At 33.4% G+C, this 24,732-nt stretch overlaps 4 protein-coding genes and 1 non-coding gene across 9 annotated transcripts; 2 read left to right on the plus strand and 3 right to left on the minus strand.

The window, feature by feature from the left end:
* Positions 1 to 216: 216 nt before the first annotated feature.
* Positions 217 to 320, minus strand: LOC130959240 (small nucleolar RNA R71). Its single transcript, XR_009078333.1, has one exon. It is a non-coding gene; the product is annotated as a small nucleolar RNA R71 (small nucleolar RNA).
* Positions 321 to 5,664: 5,344 nt separating this feature from the next.
* On the plus strand, positions 5,665 to 7,812 carry LOC130957659 (uncharacterized). The gene is made up of 2 exons (XM_057884508.1): positions 5,665 to 5,673; positions 7,114 to 7,812. The coding sequence occupies exons 1-2, from the start codon at positions 5,665 to 5,667 to the stop codon at positions 7,810 to 7,812; spliced, it is 708 nt and encodes a 235-aa protein (XP_057740491.1).
* A 4,443-nt stretch (positions 7,813 to 12,255) lies between these two features.
* Positions 12,256 to 13,776, plus strand: LOC130955540 (divinyl chlorophyllide a 8-vinyl-reductase, chloroplastic). The gene has a single exon (XM_057882423.1). The coding sequence runs from the start codon at positions 12,398 to 12,400 to the stop codon at positions 13,646 to 13,648; it is 1,251 nt and encodes a 416-aa protein (XP_057738406.1). The 5' UTR covers positions 12,256 to 12,397; the 3' UTR covers positions 13,649 to 13,776.
* Positions 13,777 to 14,249: 473 nt separating this feature from the next.
* On the minus strand, positions 14,250 to 16,039 carry LOC130955541 (CASP-like protein 1D2). Its single transcript, XM_057882424.1, has 3 exons — positions 15,578 to 16,039; positions 15,286 to 15,412; positions 14,250 to 14,696 (listed from the first exon to the last, which is right to left on the minus strand). Exons 1-3 carry the CDS (start codon positions 15,802 to 15,804, stop codon positions 14,472 to 14,474), a joined length of 579 nt encoding a protein of 192 aa, XP_057738407.1. The 5' UTR covers positions 15,805 to 16,039; the 3' UTR covers positions 14,250 to 14,471.
* Positions 16,040 to 17,641: 1,602 nt separating this feature from the next.
* LOC130955538 (purple acid phosphatase 23) lies at positions 17,642 to 24,251 on the minus strand. 5 transcript variants are annotated; one of them, XM_057882419.1, is made up of 11 exons: positions 23,867 to 24,251; positions 22,889 to 23,080; positions 21,722 to 22,058; positions 20,754 to 20,971; positions 20,461 to 20,651; positions 19,524 to 19,805; positions 18,819 to 18,941; positions 18,339 to 18,413; positions 18,139 to 18,176; positions 17,940 to 17,993; positions 17,642 to 17,840 (listed from the first exon to the last, which is right to left on the minus strand). In XM_057882419.1, the coding sequence occupies exons 1-10, from the start codon at positions 24,171 to 24,173 to the stop codon at positions 17,942 to 17,944; spliced, it is 1,815 nt and encodes a 604-aa protein (XP_057738402.1). In that variant the 5' UTR covers positions 24,174 to 24,251; the 3' UTR covers positions 17,642 to 17,840; positions 17,940 to 17,941. The 5 variants fall into 5 exon arrangements, with proteins under 5 accessions (XP_057738402.1, XP_057738403.1, XP_057738401.1 ...); XM_057882420.1 differs by lacking the exon at positions 18,139 to 18,176 and adding an exon at positions 18,177 to 18,239; XM_057882418.1 differs by having other exon boundaries at positions 18,139 to 18,239.
* Between the last annotated feature and the right edge of the window lie 481 nt (positions 24,252 to 24,732).

A 24,732-nucleotide genomic window follows, 5' to 3' on the forward strand; every position in this document is an offset into this window, starting at 1 on the left:
GATCCTCATCAGTTTTTAGCTGAGTTCTTGCAAATCTGTGACACAGTCAAGACTAATGGGGTTGACCCTGAGGTCTACAGACTGATGCTATTCCCTTTTGCTGTAAGAGATAGAGCTAGGACATGGTTGGACTCTCAACCTAAAGAAAGCCTGGACTCTTGGGAAAAGCTAGTCAATGCCTTCTTGGCAAAGTTCTTTCCACCTCAAAAATTGAGTAAGCTTAGAGTGGAAGTCCAAACCTTCAGACAGAAGGATGGAGAATCCCTCTATGAAGCTTGAGAAAGATACAAACAATTGATCAGAAAATGTCCATCTGACATGCTTTCTGAATGGAGCATCATAGGTATTTTCTATGATGGTCTCTCTGAACTATCCAAGATGTCTTTGGATAGCTCTGCTGGAGGATCTTTTCATCTGAAGAAGACGCCTACAGAAGCTCAAGAGCTAATTGAAATGGTTGCAAATAACCAATTCATGTACACTTCTGAAAGGAATCCTGTGAACAATGGGACAAGTCAAAAGAAAGGAGTTCTTGAGATTGATGCTCTGAATGCCATATTGGCTCAGAACAAGATATTGACTCAACAAGTCAATTTGATTTCTCAAAGTCTGTCTGGAATGCAAAATGCACCAAGCAGTACTAAGGATGCTTCATCTGAAGAAGAAGCTTATGATCCTGAGAACCCTTCAATGGAAGAGGTGAATTACCTAGGAGAACCCTATGGAAACACCTATAATTCTTCATGGAGAAATCACCCAAATTTCTCATGGAAGAATCAAGAGAGACCTCAACAAGGTTTCAACAATAATGGTGGAAGAAACAGGTTTAGCAATGGCAAGCCTTTTCCATCATCTTCTCAGCAACAGACAGAGAATTCTAAGCAGAACCCCTCTGACTTAGCAACCATGGTCTCTGATCTAATCAAAACCATTCAAAGTTTCATGACTGAAACAAAGTCCTCCATTAGAAATTTGGAGGCACAAGTGGGACAGCTGAGCAAGAAAATTACTGAACTCCCTCCTAGTACTCTCCCAAGCAATACAGAAGAAAATCCAAAAGGAGAGTGCAAGGCCATAAACATGGCCGAATCTGGAGAGGAAAGAGAGGAAGTGGACGCCACTGAGGAAGGCCTCAATGGGCGTGCACTAGCCTCCACAGAGTTCCCAAATGAGGAACCATGGGAATCTGAGGCTCAAAATGAGACCATAGAGATTCCATTGGACTTACTTCTGCCATTCATGAGCTCTGATGAGTATTCTTCCTCTGAAGAGGATGAGTATGTCACTGAAGAGCAAGTTGCTAAATACCTTGGAGCAATCATGAAGCTAAATGACAAGTTATTTGGAAATGAGACTTGGGAAGATGAACCTCCTTTGCTCACCAAAGAACTGGATGACTTGTCTAGGCAGAAATTACCTCAAAAGAGACAAGATCCTGGGAAGTTTTCCATACCTTGCACCATAGGCACCACGACCTTCAAAAAGGCTCTGTGTGACTTAGGGTCAAGTGTAAACCTCATACCTCTCTCTGTAATGGAGAAGCTAGGGATCTTTGAGGTACAAGCTGCAAGAATCTCACTAGAGATGGCAGACAACTCAAGAAAACAAGCTCATGGACTTGTAGAGGATGTTCTGGTGAAGATTGAGGACCATTACATCCCTACTGATTTCATAGTCCTAGAGACTGGGAAGTGCATGGATGAAACCATCATCCTTGGCAGACCCTTCCTAGCCACAGCCAAGGCTGTGATTGATGTTGATAGAGGTGAACTGATCATTCAAGTGAATGAAGAATCCTTTGTGTTCAAGGCTCAAGGATATCCCTCTGTCACCATGGAGAGGAAGCATGAAGAGCTTCTCTCAACTCAGAGTCAAGCAGAGCCCCCACAGTCAAACTCTAAGTTTGGTGTTGGGAGGCCACAACCAAACTCTAAGTTTGGTGTTGAACCCCCACATTCAAACTCTAAGTTTGGTGTTAGGAGGTTCCAACATTGCTCTGAGAAAATATGAGGCTCCATGAGAGCCCTCTGTCAAGCCACTGACATTAAAGAAGCGCTTGTTGGGAGGCAACCCAATGTTATATTTTATCTATTTTCTTTTGTTATTTTATGTTTTTTGTAGGTTGATGATCATAAGAAGTCACAAAATCAATTGAAAAAGCAAAAACAGAATGAAAAACAGGAAGAAAAACAGCACACCCTGGAGGAGAACTTGCTGGCGTTTAAACGCCAGTAAGGTTAGCAGTTGGGCGTTTAACGCCCAGTCTGGCACCATTCTGGGCGTTTAACGCCAGAAAGGGGCACCAGACTGGCGTTAAACGCCAGAAAAGGGCAAGAACCTGGCGTTAAACGCCAGAAATGGGCACCAGCCCGGCGTTTAACGCCAGAGATGGCTCAAAACGTGATTTTGAATGCCATTTGGTGCAGGGATGACTTTTCCTTGACACCTCAGGATCTGTGGACCCCACAGGATCCCCACCAACCCACCACACTCTCTTCTTCTTCACCCATTCACCAATCACCTCAACACCTCTTCCCCATAAACCCTTCTTCACTCCTTCATTTTCACACCACCTAAACACCACTTCTCCCCCTCCTTGGCCGAACACAAAGCCATCTCCCTCTCCTCTATTTCTTCTTCTTCTACTCTCATCTTTCTTCTTTTGCTCGAGGACGAGCAAACCTTTTAAGTTTGGTGTGGTAAAAGCATTGCTTTTTGTTTTTCCATAACCATTTATGGCATCCAAGGCCGGAGAAACCTCTAGAAAGAGGAAAGGGAAGGCAAAAGCTTCTACCTCCGAGTCATGAGAGATGGAGAGATTCATCTCAAGGGATGCACTTCCCTCCACAAAACTATTGGGAGCAAATAAACACCTCCCAAGGAGAATTGAGTTCCAACATGGGACAACTAAGGGTGGAGCACCAAGAACACTCCATTCTCCTCCATGAAATTAGAGAAGATCAAAGAATCATGAGAGAGGAGCAACAAAGACAAGGAAGAGACATTGAGGAGCTCAAGCTCTCCATAAGACCTTCAAGAGGAAGAACAAGCCGCCATCACTGAGGTGGACCCGTTCTTTAATCTCCTTGTTCTTTATTTGCTTGTTTTTCGAATTTTCATGCTTGTGTTTATCTATGTTTGTGTCTTATGATCATTAGTGTCTTAGTGTCTATGCCTTAAAGCTATGAATATGAATCCATCACCTTTCTTAAATGAAAACTGTTTTTATTACAAAAGAACAAGAAGTACAGGATTTCGAATTCATCTTTAAAACTAACTTAATTAGTTTGATGTGGTGACAATACTTTTTGTTTTCTGAATGTATGCTTGAACAGTGCATATGTCTTTTGAATTTGTGGTTCATGAATGTTAAAATTGTTGGCTCTTGAAAGAATGATGAAAAAGGAGACATGTTACTGAGGATCTGAAAAATCATAAAAATGATTCTTGAAGCAAGAAAAAGCAGTGAATACAAAAAAAAAACAAAAAAACAAAAAAACCGAAAAAGAAAAAGAAAGAAAAAGAAAGAAAAAGAAAAAAATAAAGTTGTGATCCAAGGCAAAAAGAGTGTGCTTAAGAACCCTGGACACCTCTAATTGGGGACTCTAGCAAAGCTGAGTCACAATCTGAAAAGGTTCACCCAATTATATGTCTGTGGCATGTATGTATCCGGTGGTAATACTGGAAGATAGAGTGCTTTGGGCCACGGCCAAGACTCAATAAGTAGCTGTGTTCAAGAATCATCATACTTAACTAGGAGAATCAATAACACTATCTGGATTCTGAGTTCCTAAAGAAGCCAATCATTCTGAATTTCAAAGGATAGAGTGAGATGCCAAAACTGTTCGGAGGCAAAAAGCTACTAGTCCCGCTCATCTAAATTGGAGTTAAGTTTCATTGATAATTTGGAGTCTATAGTATATTCTCTTCTTTTTATCTTATTTGATTTTCAGTTGCTTGAGGACAAGCAACAATTTAAGTTTGGTGTTGTGATGAGCGGATAATTTATACGCTTTTTGGCATTGTTTTTAGTATGTTTTTGGTAGTTTGAGTTGAGTTTTTAGTATATTTTTATTAGTTTTTAGTTAAAATTCACTTTTCTGGACTTTACTATGAGTTTGTGTGTTTTTCTGTGATTTCAGGTATTTTCTGGCTGAAATTGAGGGACCTGAGCAAAAATCTGATCCAAAGACTGAAAAGGACTGCAGATGCTGTTGGATTCTGACCTCCCTGCACTCGAAGTGGATTTTCTGGAGCTACAAAAGCCCAATTGGCGCGCTCTCAACGGCGTTGGAAAGTAGACATCCTGGGCTTTCCAGCAATATATGATAGTCCATACTTTGCCCAAGATTTGATGGCCCAAACCGGCGTTCAAAGTCACCTACAGAAATCCCAGCGTTAAACGCCGGAACTGGCACCTAAATGGGAGTTAAACGCCCAAACTGGCATAAAAGCTGGCGTTTAACTCCAAGAAGAGTCTCTACATGAAAATGCTTCATTGCTCAGCCCAAGCACACACCAAGTGGGCCCGGAAGTGGATTTTTATGTCATTTACTCATCTCTGTACACCCTAGGCTACTAGTTTTCTATATATAGGACCTTTTACTATTGTATTTACATCTTTTGATCATGTTTTTATGATTGAACCCTCTTTGGGAGGCTGGCCATTTGGCCATGCCTAGACCTTGTTCTTATGTATTTTCAACGGTGGAGTTTCTACACACCATAGATTAAGGTGTGGAGCTCTGCTGTACCTCGAGTATTAATGCAATTACTATTGTTCTTCTATTCAATTCCGCTTGTTCTTTGTCCAAGATATCACTTGTTCTTCAACTTGATGAATGTGATGATCCGTGACACTCATCATCATTCTCACTCATGAACAAAGTGACTGACAACCACTCTTGTTCTACAAGCATACGAGGCTCTAGTGAATATCTCTTGGATTCTTTAACCGGAATCTTCGTGGTATAGGCGAGAACTGATGGCGGCATTCAAGAGAATCCGGAAGGTCTAAACCTTGTCTGTGGTATTCTGAGTAGGATTCAATGATTGAATGACTGTGACGTGCTTCAAACTCCTAGCAGGCGGGGCGTTAGTGACAGACGCAAAAGAATCGATGGATTTTATTCCGGCCTGACCGAGAACCGACAGCTGATTAGCCATATGCTGTGACAGAGCATGGGAACATTTTCACTGAGAGGATGGGAGGTAGCCACTGACAACGGTGAAACCCTACATGAGCTTGCCATGGAAAGGAGTAAGAAGGATTGGATGAAGACTGTAGGAAAGCAGAGAGACGGAAGGGAAGGCATCTTCATACGCTTATCTGAAGCTCTCATCAATGATATACATAAGTATCTCTATCTTTATCTTTATGCTTTATTCGTTTATCACTATACCCATTTGAGTCTGCCTGACTGAGATTTACAAGGTGACCATAGCTTGCTTCATACCAACAATCTCCGTGGGATCGACCCTTACTCGCGTAAGGTATTACTTGGACGACCCAGTGCACTTGCTGGTTAGTTGTGCGAAGTTGTAGTGATCACAATTTCGTGCACCACTGCCTCACCACGCCCCTTACGTATTGTCTCACCACGCCCCCACATACTGCGTGGTTCATCCAACCAGTCTTCGCCACGTGTCCTCCACGCTCCCCACATGGTGCCTGTAACATGCCCCTGCGTGTTGGACTTGTCTTCTGACTCGTCCATCTAAGTGTAAATACACAAAATTCTTCCATTTTCAGCTAAAATACCACCATTTACTCCATAACAAAATTATTTGAGTGAACTACCAACTCGACTCTGTCTATATTTCGGAATGACAACACGATCCCTCACCATAAAAACGTTTCACTTCGATCCCTGTCCTTTACTTCCGTGACCCAACGTGGTCCCTATGGGTGTTTTTCCGTCAACTCTAAACGGAAAATGCTCATATGTTAGGTTCAAAAATGGAGAGTGGCCTAATTGTCTCTAAATTTAAATTGGTTAGGGGTTTATTTGTCCCTATTTTTTAAATAATATTTTTTAAATTTTTTTTATTCATTATATTAATATTTTTTTTAATAAATTATTGAATATATGGTATAATAAATACAAACTAATTAATAAATTATTCAAATTTAAAAATATCATTTATTATGAATAATTCTCAAATATAATTTTAAAATATATATAAATAATAAATATTAAAATTCGGTTAATATATTAATAATAATAATCCTATGATATACTATTAGTATTATATTCTAAATAATTTTTACAATAAAATAAAAACTAATGAACACATTATTTGATATATAGTAAAAAATTTAATTCTTTTTATCTCTTCAAACTAAATTAATAATTCTATTTGATATCTTGACACTAAAATATACTATGAGTAGGCTATTAATAGTCTACTACTAAATGAAATAAAACATATATATATATATATATATATATATATATATATATATATATATATATACCATTTATAAACTCAACAAACTCAAAACATCAATAATATTATTAATCTATGAATAATATTTTGAGTAAAATATATGTAACATTTAATTAAATTTTAATATACATAAAATTTTAGTTAATCCATGTTATTCTTATATTGATAAATCTTCATGGATCTGTAGCTTATGAGAATATGTATTATTGATAGATTAATAATAGGGTAAAGTATACTTTTTGTCCTTGAAGTTTACTAAAAGTTTCAAAAATATCCCTAAGTTTTGATTTGTTTCAATTTTGTCCATCAAGTTTTTGATTTGCATCAATTTTACCCTAATTACTAATTTTCTGATAATTAATATTTTTCTTTCCAAATATACCCCTCCCTTATACCTATCATCATCACAATTCTCTGTCTCTCTTTTCATCCTCACCGTCAACTCCACCACCATCATCATTATTGAGCAACCACCGTCAACCTCTTCCTTCATCGTTGCTGGTCAAATCCCTCATTCTCCTTTTTTCTCTTTTCTTCTCCAACTCTCCATCTCCATCACCACTATCTCCGTTGAGCCCCATTCTCAATGACCACCACTCTTTTTCTTCTTTTTCACAAAAACCAGCACCATCGAAACCATCACTCTTCTTCCTTCTCTGTTAGCAAACCCAGCTTAGGAAAAAAATCACAGCACAATATCAAAGAACCACAACCACTAATAATAATGAGAAAAAGTTTGAGTGCCAATACTGTTTGAAAGAATTTACAAATTTACAAGCACTTGGTGGGCACCAAAATGCTCACAAAAAAAAGAGGATGAAGAAGAAAAGGTTGCAGCTTCAAGCAAGGAAAGCCACCATAAACTACTATCTTCAACAGCCCAATTTTCCAAACAACAATCATCATGATTTTTTTTACCATAATCATAATCATAATAACAGTAACACACCTTGGTTCTATGATCCTTCTTCTTACAACTACTATTCTGACTTCATAGTTTGTGAAAAATCCCAAATTAGCTTCAACCCCAATAATCAAGATTCAAACTTTTTGGTCGAGAAAGCATCAAATAGTAATTGGTATTCATCTCTACCATCATCATATCAAGCTGCTGCTTCTTCACAGCAAGATTCTTGCATATTCAATTTCTCTAATACTAATACAGATAATAATAATAATAATAATAATAATAATAATAATAATAATAATAATAATAATAATAATAATATGGCTTACAACATTTTCAAGCCTTGCAACTTTCTTGATTCTTCAAATCATCAAATACAAAGCCATGGTAGTAATAACAAAGCTTTGGATCTTCAATTAGGCTTCAATTTGCAGTCAAATACAAGAGGGGCCTAATTTATTAATATTATTATTGATTAGGGTATACAGGATATATACATGCAATGAAAAGATAGGAAGCTGGGTTTGCTAACAGAGAAGGAGGAAGAGGGATGGCTTCGATGGTGATGGGTTTCCGCGATGAAGAAGAAAAATGGTGGTGGTCATCGAGAATGGAGCTCAACAGAGATGGTGGTGATGGAGATGGAGGGCCGGAGAAGAAAGGAAAAAGAAGGAGAATGAGAGGTTTGGCCGGCGACGATGAAGGAGGAGGTTGACAATGTTGCTCAATAATAATGATGGCGGTGGAGATGATGGTGAGATGAAAAGAGAGAAAGAAGGAGAGACAGGGGATTGTGATGGTGATGATGATGATGATGATAGTATAAGGAAGGGGGTATATTTGGAAAGAAAAATATTAATTATCAGAAAATTAGTAATTAGGGTAAAATTGATGCAAATCGAAAACTTGATGGACAAAATTGAAACAAATCAAAACTTAGGGATATTTTTGAAACTTTTAACAAACTTCAGGGACAAAAAGTATACTTTACCCTTAATAATATTATTGATGCTTTGAGTTTGTTGAGTTTATAAATGAGCTTCATTTTATATATATATATATATATATATATATATATATATATAATCTCAAGTTTTATTTTATTTAGTATTAGTAGTCTACTCATGGTGTATTTTAGTGCAAAGATATCAAATAGAATTATTAATTTAGTTTAAAAAGAGAAAAACTCAAAAAAATTATTATATATCAAATAACGTGTTTATTATTTTTTATTTTATTGTGAAAATTATCTAGATTATAATACTAATATTATATTATAGGATTATTATTATTAATGTATTAACCGTATTTTAATATTTATTATTTATATATTTAAAAATTATTTATTTAGTTTCATAATAAATAATATTTTTAAATTTGAATAATTTATTAATTAGTTTATACTTATTATATTATATATTCAATAATTTATTAAAAAAAATATTAATATAATGAATATTAAAAAAAATATTATTTAAAGAATAGGGACAAATAAATTCTAACCAATTTAAATTTAGAGACAATTAAGTTTATGTCCATTTTTAAACTTGACATATCAGTATTTTCTATTTAGAATTGACGGAAAAACATTCACAGAAATTACGTTGGATCACAAAAATAAAATACAAAAATCGAAATGGATCGTTTTTATAATAAAAAAAAATTACATTATCATTCTGATAAATGGACAATAACTGAATTGGTAGTTCACTCAAATTATTTAGCCAAATTATCCTTGCTTTGGTATTGATATTGTTAGCTACGGTATATATAATTAATTAAATGCACCAAACTTGTCAAGAGGGCCATATCTGCCACTTGGGTATAATATACATTGAACACATTCTTTTGCAAGTTGCATGCTTTGAGAGAGAAGGGGGCAAGGACTTTAATTAATTAATGCCGATGGTGTGAAATAATAGAGATCAAAACCGCCAACAAGACAAATCGTAACCACATAAAATCAAATTAAAAGAAAATGGAAAAATGACATCATCAACATCAAGAAGTGACTTATATATAATAAAGAAATGATTTAGAATTCAAAAATATTATTTATATATTAAAATTATTCACTAAAATCAATTATTAATAATTAATATATTTATGTATAAATACATGTATAATTTAATTTATTTTTAATATATATTTATATTTTAGTATGTAATTTTAATGACTAAATTTAATATACATATAATATAACTCTTTAGAGTATTATCTCATTTTTTCAGTTATCTTCTTAACTTCTACATAAAACATTTATTTCTTTTATCTTTTAAATACTTTTAAACAATAACATATGTATTTAAATTTTCACTTATTTAGTGAAAGAAAAATAATTAAAAAAATAAATTAATTAAAATTCCTAATTATTACTCATAAAATACATAATTTCAAATCTATAATACTAACAACCCAAATATAATTTAAAATCTATAATACTAACAACCCTAGAGCATGTGCAAGTCTTAGTTACATGGCATTTTCTTTAAGAGTTTTTTTCTCGAACCATCTAATACTTAATTTTGATATAATTCATTAGCTAAAATATTTTGACTATATTAAATGAATATATATAAAAACTAAGTCACTAATCAAGTACTGTACTGTATAAAAATATATATTTGATGTGTTTATAAAGAGATTTGATTATACTATTATAAATAAGTTTGATTATTTTATTATTATAGATTTTTTATTTTGGTAATTGATACTTTTATCAAAAAATATAAAATAATATATAAATATTTATAAATACATAATTTTTTTTATAGTTAAATTTTTATATTTATGAAATCTTTTTTAAATTTTATAGGCTTATGTCGTGATGGTGGTTTGTTGTCGAATCATTCATTTTATTTGCACAAATATAATGTTTTATCACCAATTTATAGTATTACTAATGAGTTTTTCAAGGTTTAAGAGTTTAAGGATTATGTGTGTCACTATGCTTTGCTTCTTACCAACAATAATTTCACTGGTTTGAATCCTGGTGTAGCTTGATGAGAGGCATAATAAATCTTCCATCTGGGTCAAACTTCAGTTGCAAGCTTCTTGTTTTTGGTCATGGAGATCTTAATGAGGAATCAACTTTTTCGGGTTGGGCCAAATGAATAAAAAAAGAATGAGATCCAAATAGAAAAGAAGAGAAAACTTCCCATCAGGCCCGTTATTGCTTGGCCCAATTTTCATTTGGTCCAACCCAACAAAAAAAATCATATAGGCGATGACTCGATGATCAGGGAACTTGATAATCCAATTCCAACATTTCAAGGGAGATTTATGACTATAGCTTATGGGGTTCAGAACAGAATAAGATAATATTAGGAGAATAAACAATATATATATATATATATATATATATATATATATATATATATATATATATATAAATTAATATTTTTATATTTTATTTAGTGATAAATTAAAATAAATTAAAAAATATTTAAAAAATTTGAAAAAATATAATAATAAAAAATTAATAAAAATAATAAAAAAATAAAAAATAAATTATAGCTCTTATTAGTATTTTTATATTTTTTTGTCATACTGAACACAAAATATACTAATTTAATATTTTTAAATACAATATAAAATTTATGTTTAGTGTTTCGTGCCTATAAACATCCTTGGCTTATGAGTCTAGGGGCAAGACAATGCATGGGAGATGACATGTTCAGTGAGACATGAAGTAAAAGTTATGGAGAAATATCTACTAGAGTGATCATATTTTCAATAAAAGCCTTATATTGTTTGAAGAGCCTCAAATTGTTGGCATTTTGTTTCAAGAACAGAATCAGAGAAAGTGAAGGCTCATTTAATCTAACTTTATATTTCTCATGCACTTCACTTGATTTATAATAATGCATAGATAGAACAGAACCGATAGGGGACTCGTTTGCCGGAGACAGAGACAACAAATATATGTAAATTTTTTACTTTTTTTTTATCTAAAATATTTATTCTTAATAATTTTAAAAAAAAATAAGTTATTTTTATAACTAAATTAAATTATTTTTTATTTTTATAAGATTTTATTTTTTTAACTTGTGTTAATAAAATATTAAACTAATTTAATTAAATTTTATTATTAAAATAATTTAGTCATATGTAGCATATATAAGTAGTGGTGTTCAAATTCAAACCGATCCAAATTAAACCGTTTATCCAATCTAATCCAAATTAAAAATCGATTAAAACCGTACTAATTCGGATTTGATTGGATTTTATTTTTTGTAAACCGCTGGATCTGATCGGATTTCGGATCTACTTTTCACAACCGATCCAATCCAATTCAAACCGCACAATGTGTTATAATATTATTATTTTATTATTATGTTTACAATTATACTTATAACATATTCAATTTGTTATATATTTTTATATTTTTCATGTATTATTATTATTTAATAGATGTTTTATGTTCAAAATGTGATTTATTTATTTATTTTAACTAACATATAATTTTATTTCTTTTGTTGTGTTATCGTTGGTTTTTTAAGATATTGTTAAGGCTTGTTATGTCATTGTTGTTTTTTGAAATTTGACGTTGAGACTTGTTATATATATTTAATTTTTTTAATTTATAAAATCGCAAATTCAATCCAATTCAAACTGCTCGAAATTGGATCGGATCGAATTGGATTTGTTTAAAAAAAATCATCCAATCCAAATCGCTGAGCAAGTAAACATAGTATTTGGATCGGATGAATTTTTAACTCAAAAATGATCCAAATCGCACTGCGAACACTCCTAATATTAAGTGAAGAGAAAGTAAATAAATATTACAAGAAGTTGCATGCAATTGGACAAAGTAGCGCATAGGACCCCACATAATCTCATCAACACCATCTATTTGGATTCTCCTCTCTCTCACTTTTATTCCAACTTAACACTCTGCTTCATTCAATCATTCTCCACCTCAAATTCCCTCCATCCCACTTCACTTTTGTTCTTGTTTTTCCTACTTGTCAATCTAATTCTTCCGAGTCTCTTACCATATGCAACACTCATTCATAGTTTCTTCATCCCTGCCTAAAAATGTCCCTTTGTTTCTCTTCCAACTTGATCACACTCCATTCACCAAAGCATCAAAACCTTTTCATAAACTTCTCTTCAGAGCCTTCTCAATGCTTTAAGCTATTCCGGATAAGCTCAACTACTCCTTCAACAAAATCCTTTAAACCCATCAAATTTAGCAATCAAAGATTCAAACTTTATGCTTCTCTGACACAATCTCAACCTGTTGAGGCCACCCAATCCTCATTTAGGGACAAGAGTCCCAAAGATGTTAATGTTTTGGTGGTGGGATCAACTGGGTATATTGGAAACTTTGTGGTGAAAGAATTGGTAAGAAGGGGTTTTAATGTTGTGGCTATTGCTAGGGAGAGGAGTGGAATTAGGGGCAAAAATGACAAAGATGAGACCTTGGCTCAGTTAAGAGGTGCCAATGTGTGCTTCTCAGATGTTACCAATTTGAATACTTTTGAGGAATCTCTGAAAATTTTAGGGTTTTCATTTGATGTTGTTGTGTCATGCCTTGCAAGTAGGAGTGGTGGAGTGAAGGATTCATGGAAGATTGATTATGAGGCAACAAGGAATAGCCTTGTTGCTGGTAAGAAATTTGGTGCTTCACATTTTGTGCTGCTTTCTGCAATTTGTGTGCAGAAGCCTCTCCTCGAGTTCCAGCGCGCCAAGCTGAAATTCGAGGCAGAGTTAATGAAGGAAGCTGAAGAGGGGGGATTCACTTATAGCATAGTTAGGCCTACTGCATTTTTTAAGAGTTTGGGTGGTCAGGTTGAGTTGGTGAAGGATGGGAAGCCTTATGTGATGTTTGGAGACGGGAAATTATGCGCTTGTAAGCCGATTAGCGAGCCGGATTTGGCCTCTTTCATTGTGGATTGTGTGATGAGTGAGGACAAGATCAACAGGGTGTTACCAATTGGGGGGCCAGGGAAGGCACTGACTCCATTGGAGCAAGGGGAGATGTTGTTTAAGCTCTTGGGAAAGGAGCCTAAGTTCTTGAAGGTTCCAATAGGGATAATGGACTTTGCCATTGGTGTTCTTGACTTTCTGGTTAAGGTATTTCCTTCGCTGGAAGATGCAGCCGAGTTTGGGAAAATTGGAAGGTACTATGCTGCCGAGAGTATGTTGATTTTGGATCCGGAGACAGGAGAATATAGCGATGAGAAGACGCCTAGCTATGGAAATGATACATTGGAGGAGTTTTTTGCAAGGGTGCTAAGGGAGGGAATGGCTGGTCAAGAACTTGGTGAGCAAACAATATTTTAATGCGGCTATGGTTAAGTAACCGATTTTGTTTATATAAATGCATGCATTCAACTATAGGCACTGTAATAGAAGTTACAAGTTAAAGCTTTTTATTGAAGAAATTCAAATTTCATGGGCTTCATTCTCTAGTTGCATAGGAGTTTAATCCCCCTTTTTAATAAATTGCCTGTTAATACTAAGTTTGATCTTCTAAAGTTCTACTAATTTGAATGGGATGTGTGCATGTTAATTTAATGCTCATATCATAAATTTGAATGTGCAGTTGCTACTGAGAATTGGTTACTCAAAAGTGAGAAGCTTTTGCCTAAACCATGGTTTGGAATTTTTCATTAGAAACTAAGTATGCTATATGTCCAATACTCAAGAGTCTTGACCAAGAGATACTGATATAAGTTCTTAGAATCTGCACTATTACAGAATGAAATAGTTGCAGAAAACATATATATATATATATATATATAGAAAAAGGGCTTAACACAACAAAATGGAGCATAGTACTAGTTAAAGAAACAAAAGACAAAGTACTCCAACAAAATGTACTCAACCAAATAATCTCTATGAAGCATTAATAATATAATACCTTGATCATGGTATAGATAAATATAACTAATCTTTCTTTAGGTACACCAAATCGTTTTAGTTTTATTATCACAAAATATAAAATCAAGGGACAAATAGAATGCAAAGTACAACTGAATAAGCACCTCTGCAGCAACACTCACAAACAAAGTAACACAACTGGCTAAATGTCTTAACAATGTGACTCTGGAAGAGAGTTGAGTGCATATGTATTGGTGAACGATCTATATTTCCCTTCAATGATCTACTTGGGGACATGAGTGTGAAGGGTGTAAGCTGAAAGCCATATGAGCAAGACATCGACAATGCTGCCGAACAAAGCCGTGGCTATGGAGCCGGCAAGATGCCTACAGAACTTGTCATACACGTTGCAAACTTTGATCCAACCGACGTGGCTGTTTCCCTTCAAACCAAGATATGCAATGCCTCCAGCTGTTCCTGTTGCTGAGGCTACTATCCCAAGTATAAGCTGCATAGTGTCATTATGGTAAATAAACAGTGTATCTCTTAATTTGTTGTGTTTTGCAGGAGCAAAGTATGGTGACATCTTCTAAGATTTGGTAAAATTCATCACAACTCTCCTCTATTTGTGCTTGTGACATTCATCTTGTTAAGGAAGGTCAGGGTTAAGTGTTATGTTTTATAAAATTCAAGGGTACCAAATGTATTATAATCTAATTAACCATGTTACTTGTATATAAAAAATCAACCACCAATCAGTTATAGAAGTATGTATTTGGCATCTCATGAAATTTTATTATACTATTATTGTAAACAAGTTTGAGAATTTGTCTATTGAAGGTTTGATTATTCTACTATGACAGATTTGATTATTCTGGTGACTAATTATTTAATTAAAAAACTATATAAAAAATCAATATGTATAAATATACACAATACATAGTGATTAATTTGATAGCTGATTTTTAGTGTATATACAGCATTTTGAATTCGAGGCGAGGATAACTTGTCCTTAGAATTATGAAAAGTAAGAGCGCAGAGAAAATATGAGTAGTAAGGTGAAAATAAAGGAGAAGAAGAGTTATTTGGATATTTACTGCATCACAGAGGAGAAGGTGGAGGAGGAACTTCAATTTGTATTGAGGCTTTTGGATAACAGAGATTGATACAATAGTAGTGAGGAGGCCATACAATCCAGAAACACTGAATGCAGAAACAAAATATCTGCATGCAAAGCAGTTGATATTTTCAAACACTTATTTAGTATCTGAATATAAACCTTTCATGGTGAAAAATGTTAATTTGTACATAAAGCATATGTTTTCAACTTTATTTATCTATGTTCAAATTCAAACAACAAAAAATGGACACAAAAATTCTACAACTTACATAAGGGCTGGTGAGTATTTGAACTTGGCAGGGTTTGGCACAGGCACACCTTGGAATAGCACTAACTCAGTTTGATCACTAGAGACAATGGAAGCAACAGCAGACACTGATGCACCAAACAACAGAAATCTTAGTATGACATCAATCTTAGAATAATCCAAACCATTTAGAGGAATTGGAGCTGAAGATGATTTGATCACAGGCTCTGTACTTGTGGTAGAAGCCATATAATGAATACACTGATACTTGAATAGTGTATATAAATTTCTTAGCTGGTTATGGAGATTGGTTTGGAATTTGAGGGAGAAAGAGATGAAGAAAAGGTGTAAAAACAAATGGGGTGGAGTTCCCTCCACGCCAAAGTTGTTTATTTAAGAAGATTGAATAGCTTGATCGTTAGTTAAAGCCTTAAAAGGTTCACATAAAAGACATTTTGGGGGTGTCATAGCCTTCATAACCATGGATTTTTATAAGGTCTGTATCATGTTGTCTTTTCTCCAAACAGCATATATGTTCATCTTGGATTTCTTCCTTGACTAGTACTATTGTCTAGAATTGATAGGTTTAATTTGGTTGTATTTCAACCAATTTGGGCCGATTGAGTGGTCTCTTACTTTACTTAAATAAGTGTCGGATGTTTGAATCTTGCCTTGTATATAACCACTTATTGACCTGTAACAAATTAATTCTTAGTCTATCGGACTGAAAGATATAGTCAGTAACCAAAAAAAATTAGTTGCAGTGGTTTTCAATTACATATTAATTGATATCCGATTTTGGAATACATGATTTTCACTATATTATAATATAATTCAATTATTTGATCGATAAAATATATATCATCCACTTATAACTGCTGCAATGGAAATTTGAATCAAACTTTCAGATAGTGGCTCTTAATTGAAAATATTCAAATCAAGAAATAATGGATAGCTCTCTTGACTGTATTAGTAAGCATGCTCTCCCACTTTCCACATTTTCAGTTTAAAAATAATTTTTAAGAAATATAATTATGTTTCTAATTGCTAGTGGACTTCTTTATTATTATTATTATTATTATTATTATTATTGATGAATTATATTGTCATAGAACTTGTATGGCGCAAAATCAATAAAATTGATGAATGTGCAAGTCTCACTAAGAACAAAATATCATCTTCACCTATATATTAACCAATAAACAAATTATTAGCTTGCAAGTTAATCAGTTTTATTTAAGTATTTAATTTTGATATACTGACAGCTATTCTTTTAAATGATCATTTACATAATCATAGTGAAAGGTAACTATTTTACCGTGCATCAAAATTAAATTTTTTATTTAATACCATACAAACAATATTCTTCAAAAACATATTTATCAAATCAACCAAAGTATATATATATATATATATATATATATATATATATATATATGCTAAAATATAAAATATACATTTAAAAGTATTTTTGGTGTACATAGAATATTTTTCTTAATCAAATAATACTTTATTTTTTCTGAAAGCGACTTAATTCTTAGAGAGGACATTTAATTACTATACTTTAGTTACTAGGTGCTCCTAGTCAGAGGTGTAAATTATGTTTTATTATGAATTTTGGAATTTGCTAAGCTAAGTTCAAGTGCACAATGATGTAAAGTTTCACTTCAGTTGCATACTGATTTATAGAACATAGTTCACTCAAGTTTCGTGAAGACTAACCGTTGGATGCTTCTCAAGACACTGCTCTTTCTGGTCAAAGGAACTTCTAATGATAATTGATAAGGGGCAGAATAATCTCTCTATCTCTCTTTTATTTTTATTTTTATTTTTATTTCTTGTCATTAGACCACATTCTCATGGTTTAAAACTATATTTTTAAAGTAAAATAATAATTTTAGGCCCAAAACTATAATTTTTGACAAAATAATTTTAAAAAATTGGATATTTTTTTCCTCCAAAGAAGATTATCCGAGTCTAATAAAATTCTTTCCAACAGCATCTCTTTGGATTCATTGAAATAATTCCAAAATAAAATAGCTTGAAAATCGAAACCACCACTTGACCAACCACACAATATATATTCCCTTGAATTAAATTTTATTATTTTTATCAAATTGGATCTTGTGTTAATATGAATCTATAACCTTGATGTTACACCACAAGAGAAAAGGAAAAAAGAGCAATCTATGTGACAAATTAGTGAAATTACATATAGGTTGAAAACCATGTTCAAAATCCTTAACTATTAAATCTGATTGATTCTATACATGATTCTTTTCTTCCTGCATTCAAAAAACCAAAATCAGATAATGACACTAGGAAAATTAGCAAATGTATTGAAAGCTGAAAGTGTGAAACATAATTGTGTAGTTTATCCTTACCGCTATCTAACAAGAATTATAAGAGGGATTGTCCAAATCTTAGTTCCAAGCCAGCTTCAAAATGAGGTTTAAAGAAAAAAGGAAAACAGTAAGGAGCTAAAGAGAACAAGTATTTTTTTTTATAATTAGTACAAAACAAAATTGTTGCATATCATTTTTTTTTCTTTTATTGAAGACATAAGAGAGATGCAAATACTACCAGAGAGATACAGACAAGAGGAACAATATCTGGTTTACCTGAGAATATAGACCAGATATAAAGAAAACTCCAAGGATTTGTGATATAATAGAGAAATAATCCTGGGTTATCAGATTCAGGTGGTTCAGATATCAATTCTCTTTTGATCATTAAAATGCAGCTTTAGAGAGTAAAAGTAGGGGATTATGGATGTAGCTTACCAGAGAGAGGCGGCCGGGAGCAGCCGAGAAAGAGGATGTTTGATGTGTAGGCAATTGCTCTGACTGTGATTGTGACTGTTAAGAAATGCAAAAGATTGACTAAATTAATTTCCATTCACTACCCATTAATGTAACTTCAATTATAAACATATTATTAGGTTTTATTTATTTAATTAATTAATTAGGACTAAAAACCCCGCCAAAAATAAAGCTACAACTCAAGCTTGAAAAATAGTTGTCTACCAGGTTACAAAGAGGCAAAAATTAGTAATGCTTTCTGTTGTACAAACCAAAATCCATCACTGTTTATTACTTTCTTTAATGTGTGTTTTGTGTTTTAGAGGTCATATATTGAAGCAGATGGAGTGACATTTAGAATGGATTAGTAGATAAAGGAAAGCATAAAATCCACATATATAGTTTCATATACAGGGGGAAAACATAATCTTAAAAGGTCTAAAGCTTCAGTATGGAACATACTTTTGAATCTTTCAAGCACAATTCAGGCTGTCGAACAATGTAAATCTGGTCACCAACTGCATCTTCTTTGTAACTATCTTGATTTCGGTGCCAAGTCCATAATGCATATGTAGAATTCACCACCTGTAATAAAATATGAATGTTAAATGTTTGAGAAAAGAATAAATACTATGTTACATGAGAGTTAATGGACTTTAACCTTGTCATAAAATAATGTGAAATAGTGAATCCAATTGTAGATTATAATCACAAAAGGGGAAGTTCTTTTAGGAAGATTTTTTTGGTACTTTATATCTTTAAGATGCATCAGTAAGAATAGTGACATTGGAGGGATAAACTAAATGCCCATGAAGATAGTTGCTGTTTAGAATTGAATACATAGACATATCACATAATAATAAGACTCCAAGAATAGCATCATTATGACAACATACTAAAGTCATTAAATCCCTTGATTAAGCTAGCTGAACCTTGGGACTGGTCTACAATATAAATATTAAAGGAATTGCAAATAGTACTAATTAAGAATTATCAAATTGAAGCTATAGCATCATCATTAGCTGGAACTGAAATTTCCATGAGATTGGGGTAAAATTTTTTTATTGATTAAATAAATCATTGGAACTCCTAAAGTGACACTATCCAATATCAGATTTTGAAACACAAGAATGAAAATTTCACAATACCTAAAATCAAAGACTTTACCTCAAGAATCCCATGTCCAAAACTACTTTCTCTAAATGCGCTCCATTCAGGTTGTTTGCTCCAACAAAAGTTCCCTTTGGCAGGACCAGAGGAAAAATTCGAGTGGCAAACTGGTCCGATTTCTGGTATATTGTCTCCAGGTGAAGGACACTTTCCTGGGTCATCAGCATGATCAACATCTACTTTCTCAATATTTCCACCATCTCCAACAATTATGTAAACAGGTCCACATTTATCCAATGTGTAATTGTAAACTCTATTCATCCTCTCATAAGCATGAACCTGCGTGATGGAAAAAATGTAATACTTTTATTGAAACCATAGGAGAAAACTACATCCAAAGCAAAATTTATTTAAGAAAACACCATTCCAGAGAATTCTTTCTCAAAGGACAAAATTCAATTGAAGAGGAAAAATAAAAAGTAACAAATCACTTCCAAAGGTATTGCACCTTCAACATTTTTCAGTGAAGAACGTGTAATAAGCATCAAAACTGATATTACATATCTTAATTTCCTAACAGGGTTAAAATTAATCGATCATCATATATTCATTTGAAATTAAATATGCATAAAGTTTGCAACTACTCTTCAAACAGGTATATGCATCATTCATCATAAGATTTTCAAACTATTCACCTAAATTTGGCTGCCTAAAATGCAGATAGTGAACTCATTCAGACCCTCAAAGTGACAATGGGTGCTGCAACCAATTCCCTAATCAAAACCATGACTAATTATTTTGGATTCCATTAGATCTATATGATCATTATATGATTAATTGAAAGATTCAACTACTTAAATAGTGATACCAAAAAAATAAAATAAAAATAAATATATAAAAAAAGGAAAAAAATCTTGGATTTAAACAATGGTATCGAATTATTAATAAGTTGATGTTCTACAATTGATAACAAAATAGAGTAATTTTAACTTACATGACCATTAAAAACAATGTCAACACCATATTGATAGAGAAGTGCTTCCATTTCCAATCTCATACACTCGAATTCCTGATAGTGTGAAGCATAGCTATTATACCAAGGTGGATGCCAGGCAGCTACAAGCCAAGGGGTTACACTCCGGTCGAGACTTTGCAGATCTTGCTTCAGCCATGCAAACTGTGCACCTAGATTGAAGATCCAAGTACACATAACAAGTTGTATCTACACATAAATTATTTTTGTTGAATGGTTTGGAAAAAGGTAAAAAAATTAACCCTATCAATTACCGGTACTATTATAATCAGCATATGCTCCCAGCATAATGAAGTGTATGCCCCCAGCATCAAAAGAATAATACAAGTTGCTTTTGGATCCACTTTCTTCAGCAGGGACTGCGAATCTTGTCAAATATGACTTGAATGTGATGCCATCGACTTGTGGTTCAATCTCATGATTCCCTTCAATAACCATCATTGGAATTTTTGATGTCAAAGGCTCCATAAACCTGATGTATTAAAAAGCAATGAATAAATCATAATCCGAAATTTCCTTTAACAAATGCTTTGGAGTTCGGAAATCAAGTATTTCACATGATGGATATCATTATTAACAATGTGAGGCATATACAACAACCAAGGAGAAGAAGGATTAGCTGATACCTGAGTGCTATGCTACTATACAAGGATGGTCAATGCTTACTAGTATCTGTGAAAGAGTGGAACATATTGATGCAGAATAGGAAAGGAATAAAGTGGTAATGAATATGGATATTAGGATCATTAGGTATATAATACATCATGAGCATAATACATATATGATCTATAAAGAACATTAAGATGTTGTTTAATCTATGTAGCCAACTCCATCTACTGGGATAAGGCACCAAGTAGTTGTTGTATGCAGATTTAGATCAAACAGGCAATTTAATAATTGGCTTACAAATTTTTTGCTTCTGTACAGTGTAGCAAAACCAAATTTAAAGTGTATCAGAATCTAATTAAGTTCTATGTTGGAGAAATTTATCTCATTCTCAAATTGAAAAATCTAGTTGCATATCCAGCTAAATCTGCAAAGTGATATTTACTTTGGTTATTGTTTTGTTCAACATACAGTTGTTAGTATGCTCAGCTAAAGACTAGAATACTTATGTTTCCCGGGCATAAGTTCAAAATATCAATGTAGGTTACCTAAAGACTAGATTATATTATGTTTCCGGGGCATAAGTTCAAAATATCAATGTAGCCATGTAGGTTACCTTCCCCATGCATCCCACCGCGGCTGATACGTCTCTCTGATAGGTGCATCCGGAAATGCACAAGAATAACAAGAAGCTCCTTTTCCACCAGTTGTCAAGTACTGATTTGCATACGTTAAGTCTCCAACCATTACGATCATGGAAGGATCATTGTAAATTAAGTGATCAATAGTTGTGCTAGAATTGCTTGTGAGGCCCAAATCTCCAATAACTGCAATTCGGCTGGGATAATTGTTTGGACTAGGCCTCGGAAAAGTCTCAAAAACATGCTCTTGACTCATAGCTGGAATAGAGCTATCCCCACATTTGTAATAGTATCTGATTCCTGGTTCAAGGCCTATGCAAGAAAGAAATTTCTTTGAAGTACTTTGGCAAACTGAATAACACATTGGATTCATAGCACTTGTTCACTTGTAATATTCCTTTTGCTATCATATTCAACGATCATCACAAAAATATTATATTGTGCATCTTCATAAATGAGTACCATAAAACATTTCATGTTCTCATAAATATTACTTCAAATGTGTTCCAACATATGATGGGATTGAGATATGATAAATGATATGATGCAAAATACTTCACTTTTACTCACATATATGTATCTATTTGCGCCAAATATTGTTATCTTAAGCTTCTTAAATTTGTGAATAATTTTGTAAGTATTGTACTGTTTTGTGTTCAATACTCATATTCTTATTCGCAAAACATAGAATAGAAGATATCATTAGAACAAGCATAATATATGAAGAATGGATCAAGATCCTCTAGAGTGAGGAAGTTGGCAAAGTGATAAAGTGAGGAGTTAATCACTCTTAAATTAAGATAGTGGGGTACACATTTCATGGAAGTTAAAAAATCAATGGTGATTAACCCTTCACTTTACTACTTTACCAACTTCCTTACTTTAGAGGATCCAAATTCATGAAGAATAGATGTTCCAGAATGCATAGCATACATAAAGAAGCAACTCTGAAAGACCATACAAACAGAACACCATAGTTGAAAGAATCTTATAAAAGGAATATACTTTCTACTATTTCACTATACAAGTAAAAAGTTCTAAGTTCTATCCAATAACTGAATATAGTTTTGGTACCAAACAAGCACTATCATCAAACATTGAAGATCGTAATGAAATTAAAACAGCAAGAAATTGAAAAGTACCTTTGAGTTTGACATGGTGAATAATGCCAGAGGTGTAGTTCCAAAGGCCTTCAAAGGGGTAGAATTGGTTATAAACAAGTGAATCACCTTTTGCAACACTTGTGTACTTGCCACTCTCTTTACCATACCACACCTCACTTTTAACAGATGCAGGATCAACTGGCGTCACATTAAGACCAATCTGTGCATCCCCTTAACCAAAAGGGCAAAACCATCCCATTAACAACTTTATGTTTTACTATAACAACAACAAAGCTTTATCCCACTAGATGGGGTCAGCTACATAGATCAAATGATATCATGGAGCCCTATTATGTATCATGTCTATAGTGAGACTCTCTTTTGACTACCTTGTGTATGCTTTATTATAACATTATCATAAAAGAAATTAAAAAACAATATAAAAAGTATTTCAGATAGACTATAACCAACACTGAGGTTGAAGTTGGTTTAGTGGGAAGCAAGCTCATCCCAATCCTAGTGAAATATTGATTTTGAGTCTTCGAGAATGGAAAAGTCTTCTGTAGTGAGTTGGGAGGAGCAACCACACTTCTTTGAATTGGATTGTTCAGATTTCATGTCTAGATACCGGCGACGAAGATAAACTATACTATTATGTTTTAGCCTATCAAATTTTATCATACATGAGACATGTAGATAGATGTCAGAAGAATCCACACTCTTAACAATGTAACACTACATGATTAGATTAGATGACTGTATAAATTCATGAAAATTAAGCTAACTCTAAGAAACTAATAGTTAAACTAGCTAGTTAAGTTAACCCTATCCATGAATTTTCTTCTCTGATTCAGCCATCATAATCATAACATAAGAGTTCAGAAACAAAATGTTCCTATAATAATTCTTATCCCTAATCACTATTCTAAGGAGCAAGAACACAAAAAAGCGAAACCCTAGAAACAAAATGTTACTACTGAGAAATGTGAATTGGTGAGAATGAGATAGATAAAGTACCAGTGAGCCAGGATATCCACATGGAAGTTGGTGAAGAAATTGCAAGCGCAATCTGCTCCGGGAAATTCGAGGTCACGTTCTTTCTGAGCCTTGGATTGGTCATCGGCAAGTCATCACTGCCTTTTCTGAGTGACGAATCGAACCGGCGAGTCACCGGCTCAAACGGACCGTCTAAGGTGGTGGGTATCGGTGGCACTGCAACTGCCACCTTCATGCTGGTGAAAATGTTGATGACCAAAACTATTATGGTGGAAGCCATTTTCATTTTCATTGTCTTGTGTTGGATCCTATGCGGATACTGATTCATTAACTTACAAGACTTGAGTTTGAAGCTATAATTTAATGATGCTGGTGTTGGTTCTAATGTGATGAGTCATAGCGTATTTATTGGAATATGCTGCTTCGTGTTCTTATTGTTCTTACTTCTTTTATTGTTTTTCAAAATAATAATTAATAATTAATAATGATGAATGAGTAGTCAATTCGCCATTCAAAGGAGTTGGTTGTTTATTCAAAATCAACGATGGAATCTCTCTATCACTCAGTTAAATGTTCTTTATACCATCTTGGTTCTTATACTCTGAAACCAAAGTAGAATTCAGACGACAAGTGCATAATGGAAAGATTCCAAAAAGGTGAAAACTCAGCTGAAGACGTGAAGTTGACTGAGAGCCTGATTTAATTAATTTGATTAAATTTTTATTTAATGGCTTTTAAGTATTAACTTCACGTGAATTCGATTGCACCTGAATTTCTATCTTTTAAAAAATTATTGTTGCGATCAATACTTAGTTGCAAGGTGAAAATTCAAGTATGTGAAGTAGATAGTTGAAAGCAGTTAAATAATTTGATTCATTTGACTAAAT

Source organism: Arachis stenosperma, chromosome 10 (genome assembly GCF_014773155.1).
Source record: "Arachis stenosperma cultivar V10309 chromosome 10, arast.V10309.gnm1.PFL2, whole genome shotgun sequence".
Classification (NCBI taxonomy): Eukaryota; Viridiplantae; Streptophyta; class Magnoliopsida; order Fabales; family Fabaceae; genus Arachis; species Arachis stenosperma.

Excerpts from the sequence above, each read along its gene's own strand:
- LOC130955540 (XM_057882423.1), top strand. The coding sequence starts at position 12,398 with ATGTCCCTTTGTTTCTCTTCCAACTTGATCACACTCCATTCACCAAAG.
- LOC130955541 (XM_057882424.1), bottom strand. The coding sequence starts at position 15,804 with ATGGCTTCTACCACAAGTACAGAGCCTGTGATCAAATCATCTTCAGCT. Across the intron at positions 15,413-15,577 it reads AAATACTCACCAGCCCTTAT|ATATTTTGTTTCTGCATTCA; the intron begins GTAAGTTGTAGA and ends CTTTGCATGCAG. Across the intron at positions 14,697-15,285 it reads ACCTTCTCCTCTGTGATGCA|CTTATACTTGGGATAGTAGC; the intron begins GTAAATATCCAA and ends GACACTATGCAG.
- LOC130955538 (XM_057882418.1), bottom strand. The coding sequence starts at position 24,173 with ATGAATCAGTATCCGCATAGGATCCAACACAAGACAATGAAAATGAAA. Across the intron at positions 22,059-22,888 it reads TCACCATGTCAAACTCAAAG|GCCTTGAACCAGGAATCAGA; the intron begins GTACTTTTCAAT and ends TTTCTTGCATAG. Across the intron at positions 20,652-20,753 it reads TGCTGATTATAATAGTACCG|GTGCACAGTTTGCATGGCTG; the intron begins GTAATTGATAGG and ends TCTTCAATCTAG.